Source organism: Macrotis lagotis, chromosome 3, assembly GCF_037893015.1.
Source record: "Macrotis lagotis isolate mMagLag1 chromosome 3, bilby.v1.9.chrom.fasta, whole genome shotgun sequence".
NCBI classification, from domain to species: domain Eukaryota; kingdom Metazoa; phylum Chordata; class Mammalia; order Peramelemorphia; family Peramelidae; genus Macrotis; species Macrotis lagotis.
In genome coordinates this window covers 232,332,313-232,356,431 of record NC_133660.1, presented here as the reverse complement: position 1 = coordinate 232,356,431, position 24,119 = coordinate 232,332,313, and the positions used below count along the sequence as shown (strand labels likewise).

Below are 24,119 nucleotides of genomic sequence, written 5' to 3'. Positions count from 1 at the left end.
CTTGCCAAGGCCAGCAGCTGCAGGGGGGCCGGGAATGACCCCTTCCCCAAATGGAGAGCAGGGTCATCTTTGGAGGTTGACATCCACATCACTTTTTGGACAGCTTACCAGAAGCAACTGGAGTATGTGAGGGTCTGTGATTTTGACTTTCTTAAAATAACAATGATGATAATTCTATTTATCACTTCAATATTTGCAAAGTTTTTTTCCCCACAATAGCTTCTTAAGGTAAGTAGCTCGAGTACTATTGTGTTCAATTTACAGATAAGGAAAGTAAGGTTAGGTCAAGTCACTGAATCTCAACTTTGTAAGAGTCTTCAGAGGTCATCTGCTCTGACTTATAGCTGAGAAGGAATCCTCTACAATATACTGTATAAGAGAGTTCCGATCTCTTCATTTAGATACGTGTTGTGGCAGAATCCACTCCCACCATTTTTTAATACATATAGTAGACCATGCCATTATATCTGGGTTAGGAAGTGTTTTCTTACCTCAAAACAGCAAACTGCTTCTGTAGCTTTCTAATTCTTCCCTCTTCAACCAAAAAGCAGAATTTCTCTACCACAAAACAGACTTCAGCACTTGCCTGAGGACAGCCTTCACTTACTTGAGGACAACCTTTATAATAGGCTAAACTTGTCCAGATCACAGAGTTAGTAAATGTTTGAATTATCATTTGAATACAGGTCTACTGACCTGTTGGCTGACTGTGCTGAGGAATTCTCCTTCAGATTCTGGCTCTGTTGGCTGTTGTGTTAGTTCTATACAGAGGGGAACCAGATGAGATGGGGAGGGGTAGGAAGTAAGGAAGATTCCATTAAGGACTGAGAGCAGAACAATATGAACAGATCAGAACAGTACAGGGAATCATCTCATTCCTTTTCTCAGCTCCCCATGTCTGTCCAGATCTAGAAAGGATTAGGGCTCTAGATCTGTCTCTGAAATGTGAAGGGAATGAAGACCTCAAATGATGGAGTAAAAAGTAAACATGAGATATTAAAGGTGTTATTTAGACGAGGGTGATCTGCCTGAAGCCATCTTCCCCTCCAAGGGTGGTACCCTTCCTGGGATTTGATTCATCTTTAGAAATAATCTGTGTTCAGAACACCTGGAAAATGAATTAGTGGACTTTGACCTCCTCCCAGCCCCACCATGAGTCAGAGTAGGTTTGGTTGTTGATAGACTTCCCCATTTTGATGTCCTTGGAAGATTCAGGACTCTGTCCCAGGGAAAAGTTGGTCAAAGTATGATTCATCCTCAACATCCTGGGCTTAGCTCCAGTCACGGGTTAATGTTCCTTAGCACCCCATCCCCGCCTGCTTCAGTTCTGCTGTACCAATCTCCAGCCCCCCAACTTCCCCACCACCCCCATCCTAGTGGGTGGGGCCCAGTATTTCAGGCAAGTCTGATCTCAGTCATCAGAGTCACATTTGCTGGGTCCTTTGGGGAGGGATATGGTTAGAATAGTTCTCTGGGCTGGAATCTAAGCCTGGTGGATTTCCCCAGGCCTGGGAGGTGACTTTGACATTTTGATCCAGAGCCTTAAAAGGGAAAAAACCTGAGGCTGCAGCTGCTTTGAGGTCCTAGGGGAGGACACGGGATAGGCATCTGAGAAGATGCCTGCAAAGGTTTGGGAGAGGGTCCAGAAGAAGGGGGAGGAGCCCTGCTGGGACTCAGGGAGAGGAGCGGGTAGTGTCACTGAAGATAAGCAGTGGTTTTGGTCTGCACTCTTTGCATGCTTCACTTCATCTGGAATCTGTTTGAAGACTGACTTTTGGAACTATAGAAACCCCTCCACCCTTGTTCCCTCTCTGCACAAGGTCACTTCTTTCCTAATCCACAAACAAATGAGAAAGCCAGTTAGCAGAGAAGATGGAAGGTGGTCTTGAGTCTGAGGGGGTCTCTCTTGTGGAGTAACTTTTCTGGATTCCCTGACCTTGGCAGTAGTAGGTGAAGAATGTTTTGTGGGAATTTCTTTTGGGACACTAGAGAATGGAGTGTGATGATTTCCTCAATTGAAGGAAGAAAGCCAACCACTGGTCATCATCTCCACCAGACCCAGGATAAAGGGACAAAGGGAGGTGGCTCAGAGACCTGAGCAGGCAATAAATAGATGAGATTAGCTGTTGAGTGAGGTACTTTGCCTATAGTGGTCAGATCTGTCTCCCTCCCATAGGTCTAAGGCTGAGGAACAGCTTCTTTCATCAGCTCTTTATCCTAGTTCTAGAGATTCCCCAGTTGTAGAGACCCCCAGGCCTCTATTTCTCTGCCCTAATATATGTCTCTGAAGCAGAGATGAGTTAAGAATCTAGTCCTTCCTTGCCATTCTGAATTTCTCTTTCTTACCACATTTCTCTGAGGGAAGAGAGGGAGAGTTACCCTACTGGTTCTTCTTCTCACAGATGATTTGCTGGCTAAGCTGGAGCAGCCTGGAAAAGAGGCTGTAGGGGCAGGGGGTCCAGAGATGAGGGAGACGGTGAAGTATGCGTATGGGGGTGTACGTAAGTCACACAGAGCCAGGCAGATTATGCTCAAAATGCGGTGTTTATTGCTCTATTCAATGACCACGAGCAGAGTTATAAAAAGACGCCTCTGTCTGCCATAGATTAAATACTTCAAGTCAGCTATAAAACCACGTGGCTCCAGGATAACACAAGTTGCCGGAATCATGCACACCCTGCTGATGTGTTCTCTACACACTCACGGACACGGGACATACCCACGGATACACAGTTTGGGAAGAACTTCCCCACAGTGACACAGGAAAACACTGCACAGAACTGGGGCCAGCCCCTTACCCCTCTCCTCCCTTTGCCCAAGTCCTCCCCTCTTGGCCTCAGTTCTTCCTTAGGGGGAGTCCTTGGGTCCCCAAAGCACCACCTCTCCCCCCCCCCCCATTCTTCCCTCTCCTTCAGGAGATGGGACTGCCTAGTGGTAAGTACCTGTTGGGGAGTAGATGAAAAATTATGATTGTTTTTCCCCAGAGGCAGCCTGGGGGTCGTGGTGGGATAGGGGAGCCTTAGGAGGAAGGTGAGGACCCGTTATGTGGATGGGGGAACTGAAGGTTTGGGAATGGATGGGGGTCAGGGTGATGGGAAGGGGAGCTTTAGGAGGCAGGTGAGGAGGGAGTGACATTACTTGGGAAGGGGGAGCCTAATGTTGGGAATGGGTGGGGATTGGGGTGATGGGAAAGCAGAACCTTAGAAAGCAGATTTGGAGTGACCTGTTACTTGGGAATGGGAGAAAGGGCAATTTATGGATGTAGGAGGGGAACATTTAAGACTAAATTAGGGGTAGCCTCAGGTTGGGGGCGGGGAGAGAAGAATGGGTTGGGCAGCCCTTGGCTAGGGATGAGGAAGGGTGGGCCAAGTGTAAGGCTGGAGTTGGCATTGGTGGGGAGAGCCAGCCTATAGTTAGGGAAGGGAAGGAGGGGGTACCCTGTGTTTGAGAGGAAGCCAAAGGCAGGGAGGGGGCCACCCAAGGCTGTAGGTAGGTGGAACAGCCCAGGCTGGGAGCAGAGTTGGGTCCCAGGCTTCTCTCCCAGACTCTTCAGACCCCCACTGAGGTCACTCCTTACCTCCTTCCTGGCTCCCATTTGTAAGCTGGGTTCCAAGGCCCCCTCTCCCTCCCCAGATTGAGCTGTTCCCCAGGGTGGACTCCTAGCCCAGGCAGAGGAGACACAGTGTCCGGTTAAAACATCAGAAACATGAACAGACAGTAGGATACACGGAGCCCAGCACATACAGTATTTGGATCAAGTTAAAAAATGGGCCTGGGGGTAAGCTGGGTAAGCCAGAGCTAGGGTGGGGCTCAGCAAGGGGTGGGGGCTGGGCCAGTCGCCTCATTGCTCCTGTCCCCAGATCCCCTCTTCTGGTATTTACAGTAGAGAGAGCTGCGGTGGGAGGAGGGTCTCACAGCTGGTGCAGACAGAGCAGAGGAAGCGAAGGACAAAACCAAGCTAAAGGAGGAGCTTGGGATGCTCCTGGGCCTGGAGCCTGGTCTCAGGCCAAGGCAGTGCTAGCCGGCCTGAGGAGGGGTCACTCCTTGGCTTGGGAAGAAAGCTGCTTCTCATATAGACTCATGACGTGGTGTACAAACTGGTACTGCTCACAGGTCTGGATCATCCCGCCCCTGGCAGGGCAGAAGAAGACAAGGGAGGAGAGTCAGAGGGGCCGGAGGGGAGTCAAAGGGGTAAGGGGGGGACAGTGGGGTGTGGGAGGCAAGGAGAGGGGAGGAGAGCAAGAGGTGACTTCTCAGGGGGTGATGATTCCCAAAACCAGACCCATATTGCACCCATGCTCCAGCCATTCCGGGTCTGGGGAGTATTAGCAGTGGGTAAGGCACTGAAAGAGAAGGGCATCAAGAAAGGGGAGCAGCCTTTTCTGCTTTTTTCTGCCTTGCTGTGAGCAGTGGGAAACCACTGGCAACTGGAATGGCCCAAAGAAGGAAGGAAGCTTCCTTGGGCAACAAACCCTCCACATTCCCCACCCATTCCCCAACCAGTCAGAAACTATCTGCTATTCCTTCTGCAGGAAGCTCTCTCAAGGCAGAGTTTGTTTTTGTTGCTGATTGATTGGGAGCTGATTTTCACTGCTCCAAGGGGTACCTATCTCTCTCCCCCACCTTGGTCTGGTTGCGAAGGTCAGACTTGCCAGTCCGTTCCCCTCCTCAGCCTGCTTATAGTGTTGACCTGCTTTTTGTTTGTTTTTGCAGGGCAATGGGGTTAAATGACTTGCCCAAAGTCACACAGTTAGGTAATTATTAAATATCTGGGGTCAAATTTGAACTCAGGTCCTCCTGACTCCAGGGTGGGTGCGCTATCCACTAGCTGACCCCTAGTGCTGACCTGTCTTGACGGAGCTGACAAGTCGTCCTTAGGATGTCCACCACACCCTCTTGTTGAAGCTGCTTGCAGCAGATGCTGGTGGCAATGAAGCAGCCGGTCCTGCCGATGCCAGCACTGGGGGCAGAGAGAGAGGCTTCTGTTTTAGAGAACTGAATGGGGGAAGGTGGCAAAAAGTTAGATTGGGGAGATACCCCCCCCCCCACCTGAGGAACCTAACCTGCAGTGAACAATGATGGGAGCGAAGCTCTGCCCCTCTCGGCCGGCTGCTTCCTCCACCTCCAGGACCAGTTGCAACAGGGGTGGGGCACGATCAGGGGTCTTCTGGTCTGGCCACGAAGTGAACCAGTAATGCCTTAGGCCACGTTCCTCAGTCCCACTCTGCAAGAGGGTCAGGTACCGCAGAGTGACTTGATTTTAGTCCATGCACTTACCTAAGCCCCAACGCAAAGATGAGGGAAGTCCTCTGAACCCTCTATTCTTAATCTCCTTTCCCAGGACCAACCTGAGGCTGTACTTTTGCTTTGCTCTTGGGGTCAGCCTGGTAATTGGCAGACTCTGTCCAGTCTTCCAGTTCAGCCAGACTCTCTCTGGACACCAAACCCTATTGTGCTAACTTCATTGGTTAGGGAGCAGCTACTCTCTAGGTTTCAATGGGTGTCCTTGGTGAAGGTTATATAAGCCATGTCAGCACCCCCTGTGCCTCACTCCCCCCATGCCTCGGACCCCATGGAAACCTCAAAAGAGTTGAGAGTTAGGGGCAGTGGGAAGAACAGGATGAGCTCTTGCCCTTGGACTTTGTAGAATCTGATGATAATAGTTATCAACTGAAAGTTGATACTTGGGAAAAGTGGGGTTTTTTTGGGACAAAGTGAAAGGAGAGAGAGAGAATAGAATAAATGGGAGTGGGGAGGAATAGAATGAAAGGAAATGCAGTTAGCAACAGCAACTGTGGGAAAAAATAGTGAAGCAAATTCTCTGTTGGACTTACGATAAAGAATGCAAAGCATCCCAGAAACTGAGCTGATAGTATCTTAATATAGACTGAAGTACATTGTTTTCTTTTTTCTTTCACTTTATTTTCCTTCAGGTTTCTCTGTGTGTGTGTGTGTGTGTGTGTGTGTGTGTGTGTGTGTGTGTGTGCATGTGTGTGAGAATATTGCAGTAATATGAAAATAAATAAATTAAAAAAAGAAACAAGAAAAGTGTTTTTTTTTGGGGGGGGAGAGGGGAAAGATGAGATTCTGATGTTGATGTATATCATCTGAAAGTTGACCTTGAGAAAGTTGTTTTTTTGGGGGGAGGAGAGGGAGAAGCCCACTTTGTGGGACTCCCAGTGAAAGTTGAAAGGACACTTTGTCATCTCATCCACTAAAATAAAACTCAGATAGAAATGGGGCTCGCTAATCCATGGTTTTAAAATGTAACTATGTTTTATTATATTTTTATTTATTTTGTTAAATACTTTCAAATTGTATTCTAATCTGATTTGACAATCGCTGATGTGCTCCTCCTATTCTAGCTTTCTCTCAGGTCTTCCTGACTGCAGGGTTAGTGCTCTATGCACTGCACTACTCAGCTGCCCTGGGGCCATCGTGTTTAATGATATGTGGGTACAGGTTACTGGAGTCTTTCCCTTTGGTTAGCCTTTGAATTCCAGATGCTCTGTGTACTGAATGAAAGAAAGACAACTGTGGAGGGGTGGCAAGAAGAGACTAGGCTAGGAGTCGAAAAACCTGGATTCTAGTCCCAGACTGCCAGATATTCACTTTATGACCATAGACAAGTCTTATCATTTCTTCAGGACTCTTGTTTTCTCAGCTGCAAAATGGAGATACTAATCTTTTGCCTTGCCTAACTCAGAGGCACATTTGTTGGGTTCATAAGCTAAGATAATGTCTGTGAAAGGTCTTTACAAGCTTGCAAGGCATTATACACAAGGGATAAATGAACAACAACATAGAACCAAGGCTTTGGTTCAGATTTGATAGAACTGGGATTCCTGCCATGGGGAAGGAAGTAAAAAGCACCCTCACTACCTGGCAGAGTATCTTGGATCCTAGAGCTCATAGATTGTGTTGGGAGTCCCACATAAGTGGTCTTCCGGTTCTCTCCCTCCCCCCTCCAACACAGCAACAATCGTTTCCCAAGGAACAGCTCCACCGCATTAGTAAAATGCCGCCTACTCTCTGCTCCCTTAATCTGGTTAGTCCTTTCTTATTCATCACACCTCTGGTACTCCGCAGTCCAAGGTCTCACCCTCAAAGTGATAAGACGAAGCCGGTAGTCATCAGCCTGGATGACCTGCTTCACGGTGATCTCGACCCCGTCATACACAACCTGCTCTTCTGGCCAGTACTCTGTGCATTTCTGTAGGTATACAAGGTGGAACAGCCCACATTAGCCCAACCCTTTTCCTCCTACCTCCTCCCACCCCATTATAGAGATATTGTTGCTTCTACCTCATTCATTTCTTCAATGTTGGTGATCATCACAATAATAGGGGCATGCTCTTGCCACACCATCCGCCAGAAGTCACTCACGGTGTTGACGATGGGTCCCTGAGTGGCGATATACACCTTCTCCTCCCCTCCATATCCCTAATAGCAGCAGGTAGAGGGAAGGAGACTTGTATCATCATAGAGGCCCTCTTTCTACAGTTATTCTTTACTGATCAATTTATCTTAGGCAGTTATTAGAGCAGTAATCAAAAAAGGCTAATAAAATGTTACCTAGTACAATTCTTTAAGAGATCTACTGCAATCTTAGAGATGAATATTTTATAGTTAGCATTTGAATAATTTTTTTGGATAGATGCCTTGATATTGAAATTTCCCCAGAAATCCTGTTAATTTTTCCAGTAATTTAGTAAATTCTTTTCTATAAGCAGCAGAAAAGAAAGGCAGAAATTCCAGAAATGTTATTCTGTGATTTCAGTCGAGTCAAACTCTTCATGACTCATTTGAGGTTTTCTTGGCAAAGATATTGGAGTGGTTTGCCATTTCCTTCTCCAGTTCATTTTCCAGTTTAGGAAACTGAGGCAAACAGTTAACTGACTTGCACACTGCAGTCAGATTTTTACATCCCACCTAGTTGTCCCAGAAATGTAAACTCCCGTAAATCTAATTATACTTTGCCTATAGTGGTCAGATCTGTCTCCCTCCCATAGGTCTAAGGCTGAGGAACAGCTTCTTTCATCAGCTCTTTATCCTAGTTCTAAAGATTCCCCAGTTGTAGAGACCCCCAGGCCTCTATTTCTCTGCCCTAATATATGTCTCTGAAGCAGAGATGAGTTAAGAATCTAGTCCTTCCTTGCCATTCTGAATTTCTCTTTCTTACCACATTTCTCTGAGGGAAGAGAGGGAGAGTTACCCTACTGGTTCTTCTTCTCACAGATGATTTGCTGGCTAAGCTGGAGCAGCCTGGAAAAGAGGCTGTAGGGGCAGGGGGTACTCACCCTTATATAGTTGGCATTGATGTATGAGTTCAGAGGATCATCTTGGTCTGGTGAGGTAAGGCATACCCTGCTGTGGGGGTCTAGGAAAGAAAGAGGTGAAGTCATTGATTCATCTCTCTCTCTGCAGGACTTGTGTGCCCTCACCACAAAGGGTGACCCTAACCACTCAGTGCCCTCTTACTTAGAACAGGAACACTTGAACCTTAGCATTCAATCACAGGAAGACAGCCTTGCCTGCCAAAGGGGAGCCAAATATTCTCCAAAACTTCTCTGGGATCCTGGGGACATTGAGTGACCAAAAGCAACGTGGTAGAAATGGAAAATTATGCATCAATAGAGGAGAGATTTCAGATGATTGATGAATTGAACTTTAACTGTTGACATTTCTTCCATTTTACCTCTCTGGTCCAGTACTAACCTTGACTGCTTGAAATCTCGGCTTCTGCTCTAGGATCCCACCTATACCTTAGTCCCTTGGATTATGTTGCCCCAGAAAAACCCAATTCTTACTTTTGTTGGCCTTTGTGTTTTGCGTTTTTGTGTCTTGATCTGACTCTCTAAATCTCTAAAGGGGATGGTATTCAGCTTTTATGATTATCTGAATCTCTGACCCTGTTAATCCTTTCCACCTCTGATAGGGTGAGATAGCAACATCTAGCTTCCTAAAGAAGCTGTCATGGTGGACAATGTTGGAAACATTGCCTGCCTGTGCAACTTCCATTGAGGACTCTAGAAGGCACAAGGAACAATGGAAGACTATCCTACTCCTTCCAGACCCCAAGTCAGAAGTTGGTGGATCAGTTTTTGGCATAATTTGTCCACAAAGAATGAGCCTAGATGAGAGTACATGACTGCATTTAATCAATAATGTGCGAGCACTGAATTGATTTATTGGCTAAAGTTATTCTCACCTAACTATCACGGGACATGTGGTACATTACCTTCTACTTCTGTACTTCTGAATATATTATCTAGAACAGATGCATGCAGCATCTAGCCATGGCTAGACCTTGAATTAGACCCTGAACACACATTTTCGTTCTAAGATTAGTATCTTTAGCCCAGTGGGGCCAGAGAAATCACACCTGAACAGGCCACATGATAATTGTGTATCTTCCTCTAGAAACCCCAGTCCTGCCTTGATCTGCTTATCAACCAGAACAAAGCCTGGGGTCCTATGGGAGTTCTTGGAGAAAAACTGAAGAGAAATGGCTTGTCTGGTCCTTCATCTCTCTGACTGGAGTCCTATTAGTATCTGTGGTGAAAGATGACTGCTGGGACTGGAGAATCCTGTTCCACAGTACTATCTAGGAATAGTTTTCCATACCATGCCCAACAGAACAGATGGTCAAGGTACCAATTTTCAACAAAAAATGGTATTTCTGGTGAACCTATAACCTATATAAAGGTGATGAAAAAGGTCTTCCAGTTCCAGGATGACTAGTAGGAATGTCAGCTTAAATTTGTATAAGGTTTTAGGTTTGTATAAGACTCCTGTGGCATATGTATAATACCAACCGATTTGATATTCCATAACAGGGCCAAGGAATTGTGGGTTACTTTGGAGATGTCTACATACTTTCGCAGGACCTTGCTCAACATCCAAATTAGTTTTAGACTCATTTCAGTATCATTGCCAGCATCAGCAAGTTGCCCAATCAAAGGAATGTTAATTTGAATAGGAAGGTTGAATTCTTTGGTTTCATAATAGGCTGAGAAGGAATATTTGTTTACACATCTATTCAATGGAGGTGATTCTCGAGTAGGGGACCTTTGACTCCATCAAAGACTGACACCAGTTCCTTAGCTTTATGGACCACTCCTATCATTTTATACCCATCTTTTCTACACTGATGGTACTTCTTACCAATCTGCTAAAATATCCACATGAGAATGTAACATACACTTAAAGACTTGAAGACCTAGTTCACCTATCTCTGTCTTGATATTATTGGGTCCCTTGAAAAACTTCTTTGCAAAGAAGTAGGCACTTTACCATGGGGGCAATCTCTTCATAGGTAGTACTTTCTGTTTCAACTTTCTCCTTCATTAAAGTTCCTTTTGCAAATTAAATTGTTCCATATAGAAGAAAATGAAGAAAGAGCTATTTATTATATAGTAAAAGCTAAATCTATGACACTAAGGGACCACCTTGAGTGGAGAGTGATGCTCCATCACCATCCATATTAAACATAAGAGCCAAGGGCACTTTCAAACTGCCCAGATCCTCGATCAAAACAAGGTCTATTGGGTACTACTTCTCAATAGGCCACCTATTATCCCAGATGTTGTAATCTACTAGTTGTGAAAGCCCGAATTTGGGCAACCAATGGATCAGTCATCTGGTAGAGATAATAAACTTTGTCATAGAGGACTCACCTCAATTTCTTTCCCCCCTTTGCCCAACATCATGAATTGTGGATGGGCATTAAGAATTCATCATCATCATGGGGACAGCTAGGTGGTGCAGTGGATAGAGCATGGGCCTTGGAGTCAGGAGTACCTGAGTTCAAATCTGACCTCAGACACTTAATAATTACCTAGCTGCGGGGCCTTGGGCAAGCCACTTAACCCCATTGCCTTGCAAAAAAAAATAATTCATCATCCAAGAGATCCTGGACTTAAGGAGGTGATGACCACCTCTAGGACTGAGGGGAATGGCCAAAGTCATCTCCTATGAGGGCTGGTGCATATTCTACATGAGCCAGATCTGTTCAAGGCCTTTTGTGAATGCTTCCAGGGCTAAGGAAGGATGATGTTTGTTTCCAAAGCTTCTCTATCATTGTAGCATGAATTCTACGTGATAAAAGAATAGAACTTGAAGGGTCCAGAATCAAACGCACAGTATGATGACTGACCCTTATGGGGCTTATTCACTGATGTGGGACTAACCTTCTTGTTTTAAAATCTCTGCTCCTGTATCTAGCTACTGCTTTGGTCTTAGACCCAGGGTTTTTTTTTTTTTTTTTTTTTTTTTTTTTTTTTTTTTTTTTAGGTTTTTGCAAGGCAAATGGGGTTAAGTGGCTTGCCCAAGGCCACGCAGCTAGGTAATTATTGTCTGAGGTCAGATTTGAACTCAGGTACTCTTGACTCCAGGGCTTGTGCTCTATCCACTGCACCACCTAGCCACCCCTTAGCCCCAAGGTTTTGGTGCCTTAAGGGATCCCCTGGCCTGGTCATTGGTTTATATTTATATGGATTCCAAATCAACTCCACTTTTCTTTCCCCAAAATAATGATGATGATATTATTCATATCTTACATTTACAAGGTGTTTGTTTGAGACCTGAACTTCTGATTAACTCAAACTCCCAAATCAGTTTCTATATTCTAAAGCAAGCAGTAGGTATAGTGAATAACTTAATGTTTGGTCTGGGCATTTAGAATATTTTATATATTAGAATATTTATATTTATTACATATTGGAATATTTATATTTATACTATTAATATCTTACATTTATGTGATACAAAATCTCATTTGGTTCTCATAATAGCTCTGTGAGTCAGATGTTATTATTAACCCAGTTTTATAGATGAAGAAACAGGCTCAGAGGAATTAGATGTGTTTCCAGGGTCAGAGAGCCAGGAAGTATTTGAGATGGGATTTGAGATTCAGGATTCTATCCACTATGCTATGAAATTTGCAGATTCAATCACTTTTTAAATCATGTTAGTCACATTCTCACTTCCCTTGCTATACCCTAGAAGGGATATGACAATACAACAGGTGTGTGCTTCTATCTGATGCATCTTAAGTAATCTTGCCTAACCTTTATCCCTACTCTGCTTCCCATCACCCTCTGCTTCAAGGGACCCCAAGATAGGTGAAAGGCAAAGAAAGACCATGGGACTTATGACTCTCCAGTCCCCCCACCCCCTAGTTTCATTTTCTTTTCTGGATGGTCCTGAGGTCTATAGAGGACCTCAGTTCAGAAGGGGAGGGCTAGCGGTGGGGAAGGAAGCCTTCTAGCCTTTAACAATCTTCCATTCAGTCAGTAGTCAGTGAAAAAGTACTTATTAAATGTGTACTTTGTTCTAAGCCCTGTGCTAAGTGCTAGGGACACACAAAAAAAGGTAAATATATAATCCCTGCCCCTCCATTCTACAGAAACAAGATTTATATATATATATATATAAATTATTTTTAAAAATAACATTAAGTTATTCACTGAACCTACTTTTTGCTTTTGAATCTAGAAACTGATTTGGAAATTTAAGAGTTAATCAGAGGTTCAGACTTTGAATAAACACTGGCACTTTGGTTCTTTGTGTGAAGTCATGATCCCCTGTATAGAGAGAGTTCCTCAGCTGTCTAACCAAGGCCATGAAGTGCAGATTCCTAGCTCAGCCTTGGGGTGAGTCATCCCTTTATTTCTTCAGTTCCTTCTTTCTCTCTTTTATCTCATCAAACAATTACAGTGCTCTAAGATTCTAAAGCAGAGATATGTAAATGAAGGCAACATAATTTTCTTTGACAACCCATCACCATCATAGAGCCTCTGAAATGTGAGGAAATATTCCAACTACCCTTCAGAGATGGGGACCTTTCCTATAAAAAAAGGTGAAAGCTAGGAAACCATGTTTTACAGAGTTTCCCCACTACTACCCCAATTTGGATGCAGATTTGGGGGACCTCAAGAGTCTCCTTTAGTTAATTTCATTTAGGAACAAAAATCTTATGTATATTTTCTCCTTACTCCTTCTTTAGTATGTGCTCATTTGGGGCTTTTGCCACTGAATATAAGAACTGCAGTGGGTAGGAGAAAGTGATGAAGTCTATGTCTTATTTTAAAACTTTGAGGACCCACAGAAATAACCCTAATTCAAATGCTGTAGTGAGGCACCCTAATTTCCATAACCAGTTGAAGCCTCTAGGTAGAATGAATGAGTGGATTTCTAGGATTAGAGGAATGTGGATTTTTATCTAGAAGAGGTCATATAAAGATCAGCTAACTCTTTTTAAAAATGAGGAAACTGAGGTCTAACAAGACTACACAAGGCTACACAACCAGTAAGGAGCAAAGACAGAATTCAAACTCTGATTCCAAATCTGGGGCTTTTCAGTTTTTTAAAGGAAGATATTCCAACTATACAGTGGTTGGAGGAACTGAGTTCAAATCCACACACTGATGCTTGTGACTTATGTGACTTTGGGCCTCAGTTTCCTCATATATATAGGGAGGAGATAGAGCAGATGGTCTCTAAATCCCTTTTCTTAAAGTGAGAAAATTATCCTTTAATTGGCACAGAGTCTATAAGTTCCCTCTCCTCTGAATCTCTTCTTGCTCTAAATATATCAACTTATGAAAGAACTATATTTAAACAATGATTTTCCTATTCACATGCATACACACATGCAATGTAGATTATATTCCCAGGAATTATGTAGGCACATAAAAATGTACAAGCACATTCACAAACCCTAACTTATAGCATGTATTCAGAATTCATAATATATCCACTACTCACCATATGCACATCCATATAAACACAAAAATATGCATACACACATGTGTTTGCATATATGTGTGTGCTCAGATCCTGGAAGGCCTGAGTTTGAATCTAATCTCACACTTAGTTGTATTAGTTGTGTACTTCTTGGCATGTTTCTTAGCCTCTACCTGCCTCAGTTTCCCCAAAAGTAAAACAGGGAGATGAAAAAAGGGTATATGGGAAAATTAAAGATACACACTTAACAATAATTTTCCTAGTCTTGTGTGGTGTATGCTCACACATATATGGAGTGTTCACACAGATTATACACATTGTAACAATAAGATATATACAAATACACCAACATGCACAATAAATCAAATACTATACATATATATATATATCTATATCTATATCTCTCTCTATATACTACACTACTCACATTGTGTATACATATTATACATATATATTATATATATATGGAGAGATATAGATAGATATAGATAGACAAGCAGACAGACAGACATATATAGACATATAGACAAGCAGACAGACAGACATGTATAGACAGGCAGACAAGCAGACAGACAGCCATACATAGACAGATAGACAAGCAGACAGCCATATATAGACAGACAGAAAGACAGACAGACATATATAGACAAACAGACAAGCAGACAGACAGACATATATATAGACAGCCATATATAGAAAGACAGACAAGCAGACAGACAGCCATATATAGACAGACAAGCAGACAGAAAAACAGAAAGCCATATATAGACAAATAGACAAGCAGACAGAAAGACAGACATCCATATATAGAAAGACAGACAAGCAGACAGACATCCATATATAGAAAGACAGACAAGCAGACAGACAGCCATATATAGACAGACAGACAAGCAGACACACAGACATATATAGACAGCACAATGGGTAGAATGCTGGGCTTAGAATCAGAAAGACCTACATCCAGATCCTCAGACTCTTGCTAGCTATGTGACCCTGAGCACATCACTTAACCATTATCTGCCTCAGTTTCCTCAACTGTAAAATGGGAATTAAAAAAAACCACCTATCTCATAGGCTTGTGGTGAAGATCAAATAAGGGGATATTTATTTAAAGTGCTTAGAACAGGGTTTGGCACATTATAGTCTAATAAATGCTTATTCCCTTTCCTCCCCATCCCTTATATGTATAAATTATGTATATTCCATAGTATATATCATATACCATAAATACTATATGGTATATACTTGTATACTATGTATACACACAGTTTAAACTCACAGTACATACATAAGGCAGGCATATTATTTATAAAAATATACATATATATATATATATATATACTCCCTATATATTTGTTATTGTTCAATTGTTTCAGTTGTATCTGACTCTTCATGACTCTACTTGGGGTTTTCTTGGCAGATACTGGAGTGGTTTGCCATTTCTCTGCCATTTTATAGATGAGGAAACTGAGGCAAGAAGTGGCTTGCTAAGGGTCACGTAGCTAGTCTGAGGCTAGATTTGAACTTGGGAAGATGAGTCCCCTTACTCTAGCCATTGATTCCTTAGTTGCCCCATTCCATTCTTTTGGGTAGCTTTAATTGTTAGGATGTTGAAAACATCAAGCCCAGATTTGCCTTTTTGCATCTCCTATCCACTGCTCTGAGTCAATCAGAGCAAGTTTTCTCTCTCTTCCACTCTTGAAGGCAGTGCTTGTTTTCTCCCCAAGTCTTTTCTTCCTCTTCAGACTAAACATCCTCTGTTCTCTTTGGCTCTGCTCCCACTAGAGACACACACAAGTCCCATAGTTGGATCTTTCTGTTACAAAGGGGAATCAGAACTGGGGATGGGCTAGTGACAGCATGTTCATTCCCAGGTTACTTACTGTAATGGGAACAGTTAAACATTGTTTTTATGGTCTGTCCACTGGGACAGGAAATTAATTTTGGCTTAGAGAGCTCTCTGTCACAACAATGCTTGCTCTAACAGAAGTTTATCTCCATTCACATGCATGCACATACACATACATGCATAAATATCCCCAGCTGGGGTATGCTCTGAATACAGATGGTGTATCTCAACTCTGGCTTTTCCTACCCTTGCCATCCATCCCCTGCCAAGCCATTATGTGTTATGTGACTAGTCTTTGTAGGATACACAGGGGTCCTAGCCTCAGACAGGAGTATGGGTCACACGGTCAAGTCGGTGGAGGGCATAAGGATTTGTTGCCATCTTCCTGATTCACAATGGTTCTGGGACCCATGGCTGCTGTGTCTTAGCAGGTTTATAGGTAGACCTATAAATAGGAATTATTACTTGTGAAGTAAGTGCTACAGACAGTGTCTAAGATAAATAGAATGAAGCACGACCTCAGTTAAAATGATGGAGAAAGTCAGATACCATGGGACATCAAGCACAAAAACTCTATGGAGGGGGCGACTAGGTGGCGTAATGGATAAAGCACCGGCCTTGGAGTCAGGAGTACCTGGGTTCAAATCCGGTCTCATAAACTTAATAATTACCTAGCTGTGTGGCCTTGGGCAAGCCACTTAACCCCATTTGCCTTGCAAAAACCTAAAACTCTATGGAGGAGACCATTGCATGGGCAGGACAAGGTGGGGAAGAAACTCACCCCAGTCTATCATCTGGTAGTTTTCTTTACAACAAATTTTTCTTGCTAATTAATTTGCTAAACTTCATTGCTTCTTCCCTGGTGGAGGACTGTAAATGTTGTCAGCACATTTGATACCCTGGGACAAAGCCCTAATAACCCTGACATAGTCACAGCTCTGGTTCTAGGCTCATATTTTTCACTCCAATACATCCCAAGGGAAAGAACTTTCACAACTTTCACAACTTCTCTCATAACCTCATTGATGGAATAGGAGAAAAAAGAGCTTTGATTAAGAGTAGGAGATATTCTCAGAAAAGAAAAATAGATTTGAAAATACTGAAAACAGTATTTATAATTCTGAAACATGACAAGTCACAGGACTCTTGCTTAGGGATGGAGTACTTTTAAGGAGGGAATAATGGTAAAGAACATTTCAAGGGAAGAAGAAATCAATGTTATGGTAGGCTTACCCAGTCATAAGAAGGAAAGGGATGAAAAGTTTCAAAACTTTATCACAAACTGATCCAGAGTCCTAATAGATGAACTCCAATATTCAGAGATTTACTCTAGTGCTCTCTACCATATCCCATGTTATTCTTCTGAACAAGATGAAGAGACGTAGGCCAGACGATAAGTGGATATAGATGTGGTTAAATGGACAGATCCAAAGAGTAATCATTAATGACTTAATTGATTAGTTAACTAATTAATCAATGCATTGTCAATCTGAAGTTATGGCTCCAGTTTAGCTCTGTGCTTTTCAACATTTTCATTAGGGCCTGGGATGAAAGTATAAATACTGCATTGGGTTAAACATGGAGATGATGTAAAGGTGGGAAGAACTGCTAAGGTGCTTATTCAATAAGAGTCAGGAGCCAAAATGGATCTCAGTGAATTATGCCAATGGGCTGAATTCAGTCAATCTGTCAGTCAACATGCATATGATCCATACCTGTTATTTGTAAGAAACTGTGCAAAGAAAGAAAGGCAAAAGACAGTCTCTGTCTTTGAGATATTCACAGCATGAGATAACATACAAACCACTATGTGTAGAGAAGTTCTATAGAGACTGACCTGTATAAGTGCAAAGTCCCATATATAGGTTTTTGAAAAATTGCATTTGACAAGATGGAAAATGTTTGACTAGTCAATCATTTGAAAAAGATCTGGGGTTTTTAGTGAACTGTAAGCTCCATAGGAAATAATACTATCTTTCCCTGTCTTCCCTCATGTCCCATTTCAATTCTCATTTTTTACAAGATGGTTTTCCTGACCCCCACTTTATGCGATTGATTTCTTTTTGTTGATTTTCTCCAGTTTATCATCTATGTTGCTGGTTTGTACATAGTGGTTTGCATGCTGTTTCTCTCTTTAGATAGTAAGATTCCTGAGGGTGGGGATTGCTTTCCTCCCCCCTTACTTTGTGTGCTCAGAGCTTATCACAGAACCTTATGTTACACAGTAGGTGCATAATAAATGTTCACTGACTTGGTGTGACAGAATGCAAAATAGGGGATTGAATCTTGGGCTGTACTGGAAAGGCATGTCCAGGATGAGGGAATTAATAACCACACTGTAGTTAGACCATATCTGTATTACAGTGTTTTCAAGTACCATATTTTAGGAAGGACATTAAGAAGCTAAAGTATGTCTACAAGAGGGCAACTGGGGTGAGGAAAGATGGTAGACCAAGGTCAAGGAGACTAGCTGAAGAGACAGGGAAGCTTGACTGGATAAGAACAGAGAAGGGCATAACATCTCTTCAATTATTTGAAGTACTGTCATGGGCAATTGGGATTATGCTTGGTCCAAGAGATCAGGTTAATTTTGGTTCAATATAAAGATAAACTTTTTCACAATTAAGCTGTCCCACAATAATATGGGCAACTCCAGGAAGTAGTGGGCAGCCTATTATTGGAGGTCATCAGGGTGCCTGTGGGTGACAAGTATTTTGGGATGTTGCTATAGGGATTCTTACTCAGTGGAGAGTGTCATAGATGACCTCTGAGGCTTCTTCCAGCTCTAAGATCTTCTAATTAATTCATCCTAACCTTAAATGGATTTCTGCTTAAATGAAATCACCTAGAGACATTTGTAACCATAGCAACCACAAGCTGATATTTTAAAAGTTAAAAATAAGTCATGACATCTTACATATTGATAGAGATAATGATGAACAACCCTCCTCCTAACTCCATTCCCCCCCCCCCCTTTGCCCCATACCTCCTTCCTCTAGGACTAATTGAAATGCAGATCCACTTTAGACAAATTCAAATCTTTCCTGCAACCCACCTCTGGGGGTTGGGGACCAAGTGCATGGTGTGTTGGTTGTCTCTGACTCCAAATGGAGAATGTTGCCTTCATAGAATATGATTAAGACAACACCAAAGTAGAAGACCTGTTGGCTGAAGACAGTGGACCAAAGAAGAGGCCATAGGCAAGTCAAGAGTCTCTGGTGCCTGACAAGCTATGAGATCTAAGAAGAGGCTGGAAGCTGGAGTTTAAAGAAGACCTCCATGCAGACAACAGCTAATGGCGGCTACTGGGTGCTATGTGTCAGGGATAAGAATTTTTCAACTAAATCATAAAACACATCTCAACAAGTAGCTGCTAATACATTCCCACAGAAGATGGGAATAAAAATGCTATAAATGCTATAAAAATGCATCACTCGGAGGCTCTGGCCACGGAATATTGGGTCACAGAAGCCTAAGATTGGCATTTCAGTATGCAGCAAAGAGAACATGCTGCCCAGATCACAATGACTTAGTGTGCCAAGCCAGTGTACACATTGAGCACAGGTTGGTGAGTTGAAAGGACTGGTGACATGCCTCATTAGTCTCATTTATCAGGAGGTGTGCTGTCCTCCTGGGGCATGTATAACGGATGTGATAAAATACCTCCTGAAAGATGTTAAATCTGATGTCCAATGTCTATTTCTGCTTACTCATGAAGAAACCAATAACATCCCTAGAAAGAACCAGGAAAAGATTTTCTATATGATTAAGTCCTGGGCAAGAAAATGTTAAGGATAAAAGGAACACAGTTGATCTCCCTGAAGAGAGCCTCATAGTCCCCCTAAGGTTAGAGGTGATATTTTGTATCATTACTATTAAAGGTACAACTTTAGAAGAAAAGCTTTGAAAGGTTGGTAGAAGAAAAAGGCAGAACTGGAAAGTGAACAATTAGGAAAAAATCTGGTATCTAGGATTGGGATTTGGATATTCCACTCTCCACTATAGCCATTCTAAATCCTCTTTTCAAGACTCCCACAGTATCCTTTAAATTGCCCTCTAACACTAAAAACAGACTAGATGATTTCAATTACATTAAATTAAAAAGCTTTTGCACAGACAAAACCACTGTAACCAAGATCAAAAGAAATGCAGTAAACTGGGAAACAATCTTTACAACTAATGCTTCTGACAATGGACTCATTTCTAAAATATACAGAGAACTGAGTCAAATTAAAAAAAAGCCATTCCCCAATTGACAAATGGTCAAAGGATATGCAAAGGCAATTTACAGATGAGATCAAAGAAATCCACAGTCATATGAAAAATTGCTCTAAATCATTACTTATTAGAGAAATGCAAATTAAAGCTTCTCTGAGGTACCACCTCACACCTCTCAGACTGGCCAATATGACCAGAAAGGATAATGATCATTGTTGGAAGGGTTGTGGGAAATCTGGGACACTATTACATTGCTGGTGGAGCTGTAAACTCATCCAACCTTTCTGGAGAGAAATTTGGAACTACGCCCAAAGGGCAACAAAAAAATGTGCATACCCTTTGACCCAGCAATACTACTATTGGTTCTATAACTTGAACAGATGATGAAAAAGGGTAAAAACATCACTTGTGCAAAAATACTCAGAGCAGCCCTTGTTTGTGGTGGCAAAGAATCGGAAATCAAGTAAATGTCCTTCAATTGGGGAATGACTTAGCAAACTGTGGTATATGTATGTCATGGAACACTATTGTTCTATTAGAAACCAGGAGGGATGGGAATTCAGGGAAGCCTGGAGGTATTTGCATGAAGTGATGCTGAGTGAGATGAGCAGAACCAGAATAACACTGTACACCCTAACAGCAACATGGGGGGTGATGTTCAACCTTGATGGACTTGCTCATTCCATCAGTGCAACAATCAGGGACAATTTGGAGCTGTCTGTAATGGAGAATCTGTAGCCAGATAAACAACTGTGGAGTTTGAACAAAGACCTTTAACTTAGAAAAAAAGCTGATATCTTATTGTCTGATCTTGCTACCTCTTATACTTTGTTTCTTCCTTAAGGATATTATTTCTCTCTCCATTCAATCTGGATCAATGTATACCATGGAAACAATGTAAAGACTGACAGACTGCCTTCTGTGGGGGGTGGGGGGGAGGGAAGTAAGATTAGGGGAAAGATTGTAAAACTCAAAATAGATAAAATCTTAAAAAAATAAATTACCCTCTAAATGGGAGTCTTTTTTATTTTAAAAAATCCCTCTTTCCTTAGACATCAACCATGCTAACTCCAGTTTTATATCACTCCTCTATTTCTTAGCTCCTTCTTTTAAAAAGTTATGTATACTTGGTGTCTCTTCTCATCTTTTTTTGAGGTAATTGGGGTTAGGTGACTTGTCCAGGGTCATACAGCTAATAAGTGTCTGAAGAGGAATTTGAACGTGGGTCCCCCTGAGTGCAGGGTAAATGCTCTAAACCACTGTGCCACCTAGCTGCCCCAATTTTCTCTTTTCTTAACCACCTTCATTCTAGCATCAGATCTCCTGAAAGTTACCCCGATATCTTTTTGTTTTGTTTTGTTTTGTTTTTTTAGGTTTTTGCAAGGCAAATGGGGTTAAGTGGCTTGCCCAAGGCCACACAGCTAGGTAATTATTAAGTGTCTGAGACCGGATTTGAACCCAGGTACTCCTGACTCCAGGGCCAATGCTCTATCCACTGCTCTACCTAGCTGCCCCTACCCCTGATATCTTAATCACCACATATAAGACCCTCTTCCCAATCTTCTTCATTATTACTATGCAATATTTGACAGTATTCCTTCTACTCTGCAATTGAATCTTTCTCCTTTCTTGGTTTTTATGATCCTGGTTCTTCTCTTATCTGTCATACTGGTCTTTTTCAGTCTCCTTTACTGAATCTTTTTTCATGGAATGTCTGCTAACTGTGACTGTGTACCCTGAGGCTCTATCCTAGCCCATCTTCTTTTTTCTTTCTATATTCCTTTTTTTCTTTTAAAAATTTATTTGTTTTTCCAACTAATGAAATGATAGTTTTTAACCAATCTTTTTTTGCAATGTTTTGAATTTTACATTTTATCCCTCCCTTACCTCCTTCTTCCCCCTGACAGAAAGCAATTTGATATAGACTTTACTTTTATAACCATGCTAAACATAGATCCATATTGATCATGTTGTGTTTTCTCTCTGAATTCTCTTACTTGGGAGCCTTCCCACTTTGAGTTGAATTATTATCTCTATGGCTAACTCCAAGATCTATATATCCTTTGTCTGTCTCTCTCCTGAGCTCTAGTCACACATTAACAGTGACCTATTAGGCATTTTAACCTGGCTATCCTATAGGCATTTCAAACTTGACTTGTCCAAAATAGAACTCATTATCTTTCCTCCTGAAACTCCCACTCTTCTTCCTTATTATTGTTTTTCTTCTCTATGGATTTCCCTATTACTATCCGAGGGTACTATAATTCTTCCAGTCATCCAGGGTGACACAATCTTGGTTCAATCCTGAATTCTCTTTTTCATTTAACCCACATATATCATTTCTTGTCCTGTCTTATTATTTCTATATCCCCTTTCTCTCACATATGTCCCATTTTCTCTACTGCCATAGTTATTGCTCTGGGGCAGGCACTTCTCACTTCTCACTTGGACTATTACAACAGACTCCTTTTGGTCTCCCTCCTCAAATCCTCTTCCCACTCTAATCAATACTTCACAGAGCCAGCAGTCTGACTAGGGTCCCTCCCCTACTCAATAATGCCCTGGTTAGGGCAGCTAGGTAGAGCAGTGGATAGAGCATTGGCCCTGGAGTCAGGAGGACCTGAGTTCAAATCTGACCTCAGATACTTAATAATGACCTAGCTGTGTGACTTTGGGCAAGTCACTTAACCCTACTGCCTTGTAAAAATAAAAAATAAACATCAGTGGCCATAATATTAACTCTGCTAATGGTTACATGAATCTCTTTACATCCTGGTCCCTTCTTACTTTTTCCAGTCTTTTCACACAATACTCCCATCCTCCATCTAGTCCTACTTGTCTGCTCAATGTAATGTATACATAATGCTCTTTCTCCCATCGTCAGACCTTTGCCCTGGCTGTCCCCCTTGTCTGGAATATATCTCCTGCTCACCTCCATCACTTCAGAATCCACATCTTTCTTCAAAGCTCAGCTGGAATGTAATTTACACCTTTTCTTATATTCTCAGTGGCTAGTATGTTTCACACCCCCCCCCCCAAAAAAATTACCTGATTCAGGTGTTTTCTACTCAGACTGCATTGGAAAAGTTTAAGCATCTTTCAGATCTGTTTGGATCTGCTTGGAGGGCCTAGAAACTGCATCTGTGACTTCACTGTTGGAAAGAACCTCCTGATGAGGAAACGTCTCTAGTAATGTAGGTCAGCACTTTGTTATGATCTTAAAAACTATCTGGTGCTTTGCATGGGGTCAGGATCCGGTTATGTATAGGAGCAGGACTTGAATCCAGGTTTTCTGGTCTTTGAGACTAGTCCTGTATCCACTAGGATGCTCCAAATAAAGGTTTTGAGGTCTTCAAGGGATCATTTGTATATAAAAATACATTCAATAGCAGAAATAATGAACTAACTCCAGAGAATAGACTGCCTGGTCATCTTTTCCCCACCCATTCATTTTTGTAGACTCACAGGAGAGACAATTAAAAAAAAATCCTGGGGGTGGCTAGGTGGCCTCTAGGTGGTGCAGTGGATAGAGCTCTGGCCCTGGAGTCAGGAGTACCTGAGTTCAAATCCGACCTCAGACACTTAATAATTAGCTGTGTGGCCTTGGGCAAGCCACTTAACCCCATTTGCCTTGAAAAAAACCTAAAAAAAATCCTGGAGAACCCAGAATCTCAGAGATATTCGGTGATCTGTGGGCATAAAACATACTGGCTAGTTCCTACAAGTCAAGGTGAAGTCTGTCTTTGAGGAGACCTGATCTAAATCCTTTGTGTAAGGCCTCTGAGCTGAGGTCTCAAGGAGCAGATCTGGGGAAGTTTCTGGACCTTTCTCTGGCCCTGTTCAACATTTTTATCTATTGGATATGAAATAAAAGATGGCATGCTCATCACATTTGTGGATGGCACATCCAACTAAAAGGTTGGATGACCACACTGAAATCCCAAAAGATCTCTATGGGCTACATCAATTGGGGAATGGCTGAACGAATTAAGGTATATGTATATGATGGAATATTATTATTCTATAAGAAATCATGAGGGATGGCTTTGAGAAAAATCTGGAAAGACTGGCATGAATTGATGTGGAATGAAATGAGTAGAACCAAAAGAACATTGTCCATACTAACAACAACATGGGTGATGATTAACCATGACAGATTTGTTCATTTCAGAAATACAATAATCAAAGAGAATTTTAAAAGGCTTATTATAGAAAATACCATTTATAACCAGAGAAGGAACTATGGTATTTAAATGAAGACCAAAGTTTACCATCTTTGATTTTCAAAAGTTGCCTTATATAA

At 42.1% G+C, this 24,119-nt stretch overlaps 1 protein-coding gene across 1 annotated transcript in view; it reads right to left on the bottom strand.

Moving 5' to 3' along the window:
- Positions 1–2,491: 2,491 nt before the first annotated feature.
- The window catches only part of PTPN5 (protein tyrosine phosphatase non-receptor type 5), a 96,722-nt gene continuing 75,094 nt past the window's right edge, over positions 2,492–24,119 (bottom strand). The window contains exons 9-14 of the mRNA XM_074230139.1: positions 8,301–8,380; positions 7,306–7,443; positions 7,103–7,213; positions 5,064–5,224; positions 4,847–4,960; positions 2,492–4,131 (exon numbers count right to left, since the gene is read on the bottom strand). Coding sequence (XP_074086240.1) covers positions 4,038–4,131; positions 4,847–4,960; positions 5,064–5,224; positions 7,103–7,213; positions 7,306–7,443; positions 8,301–8,380 — 698 coding nt within the window. The 3' untranslated portion in view covers positions 2,492–4,037. The remainder of the gene's footprint in view (positions 4,132–4,846; positions 4,961–5,063; positions 5,225–7,102; positions 7,214–7,305; positions 7,444–8,300; positions 8,381–24,119) is intronic.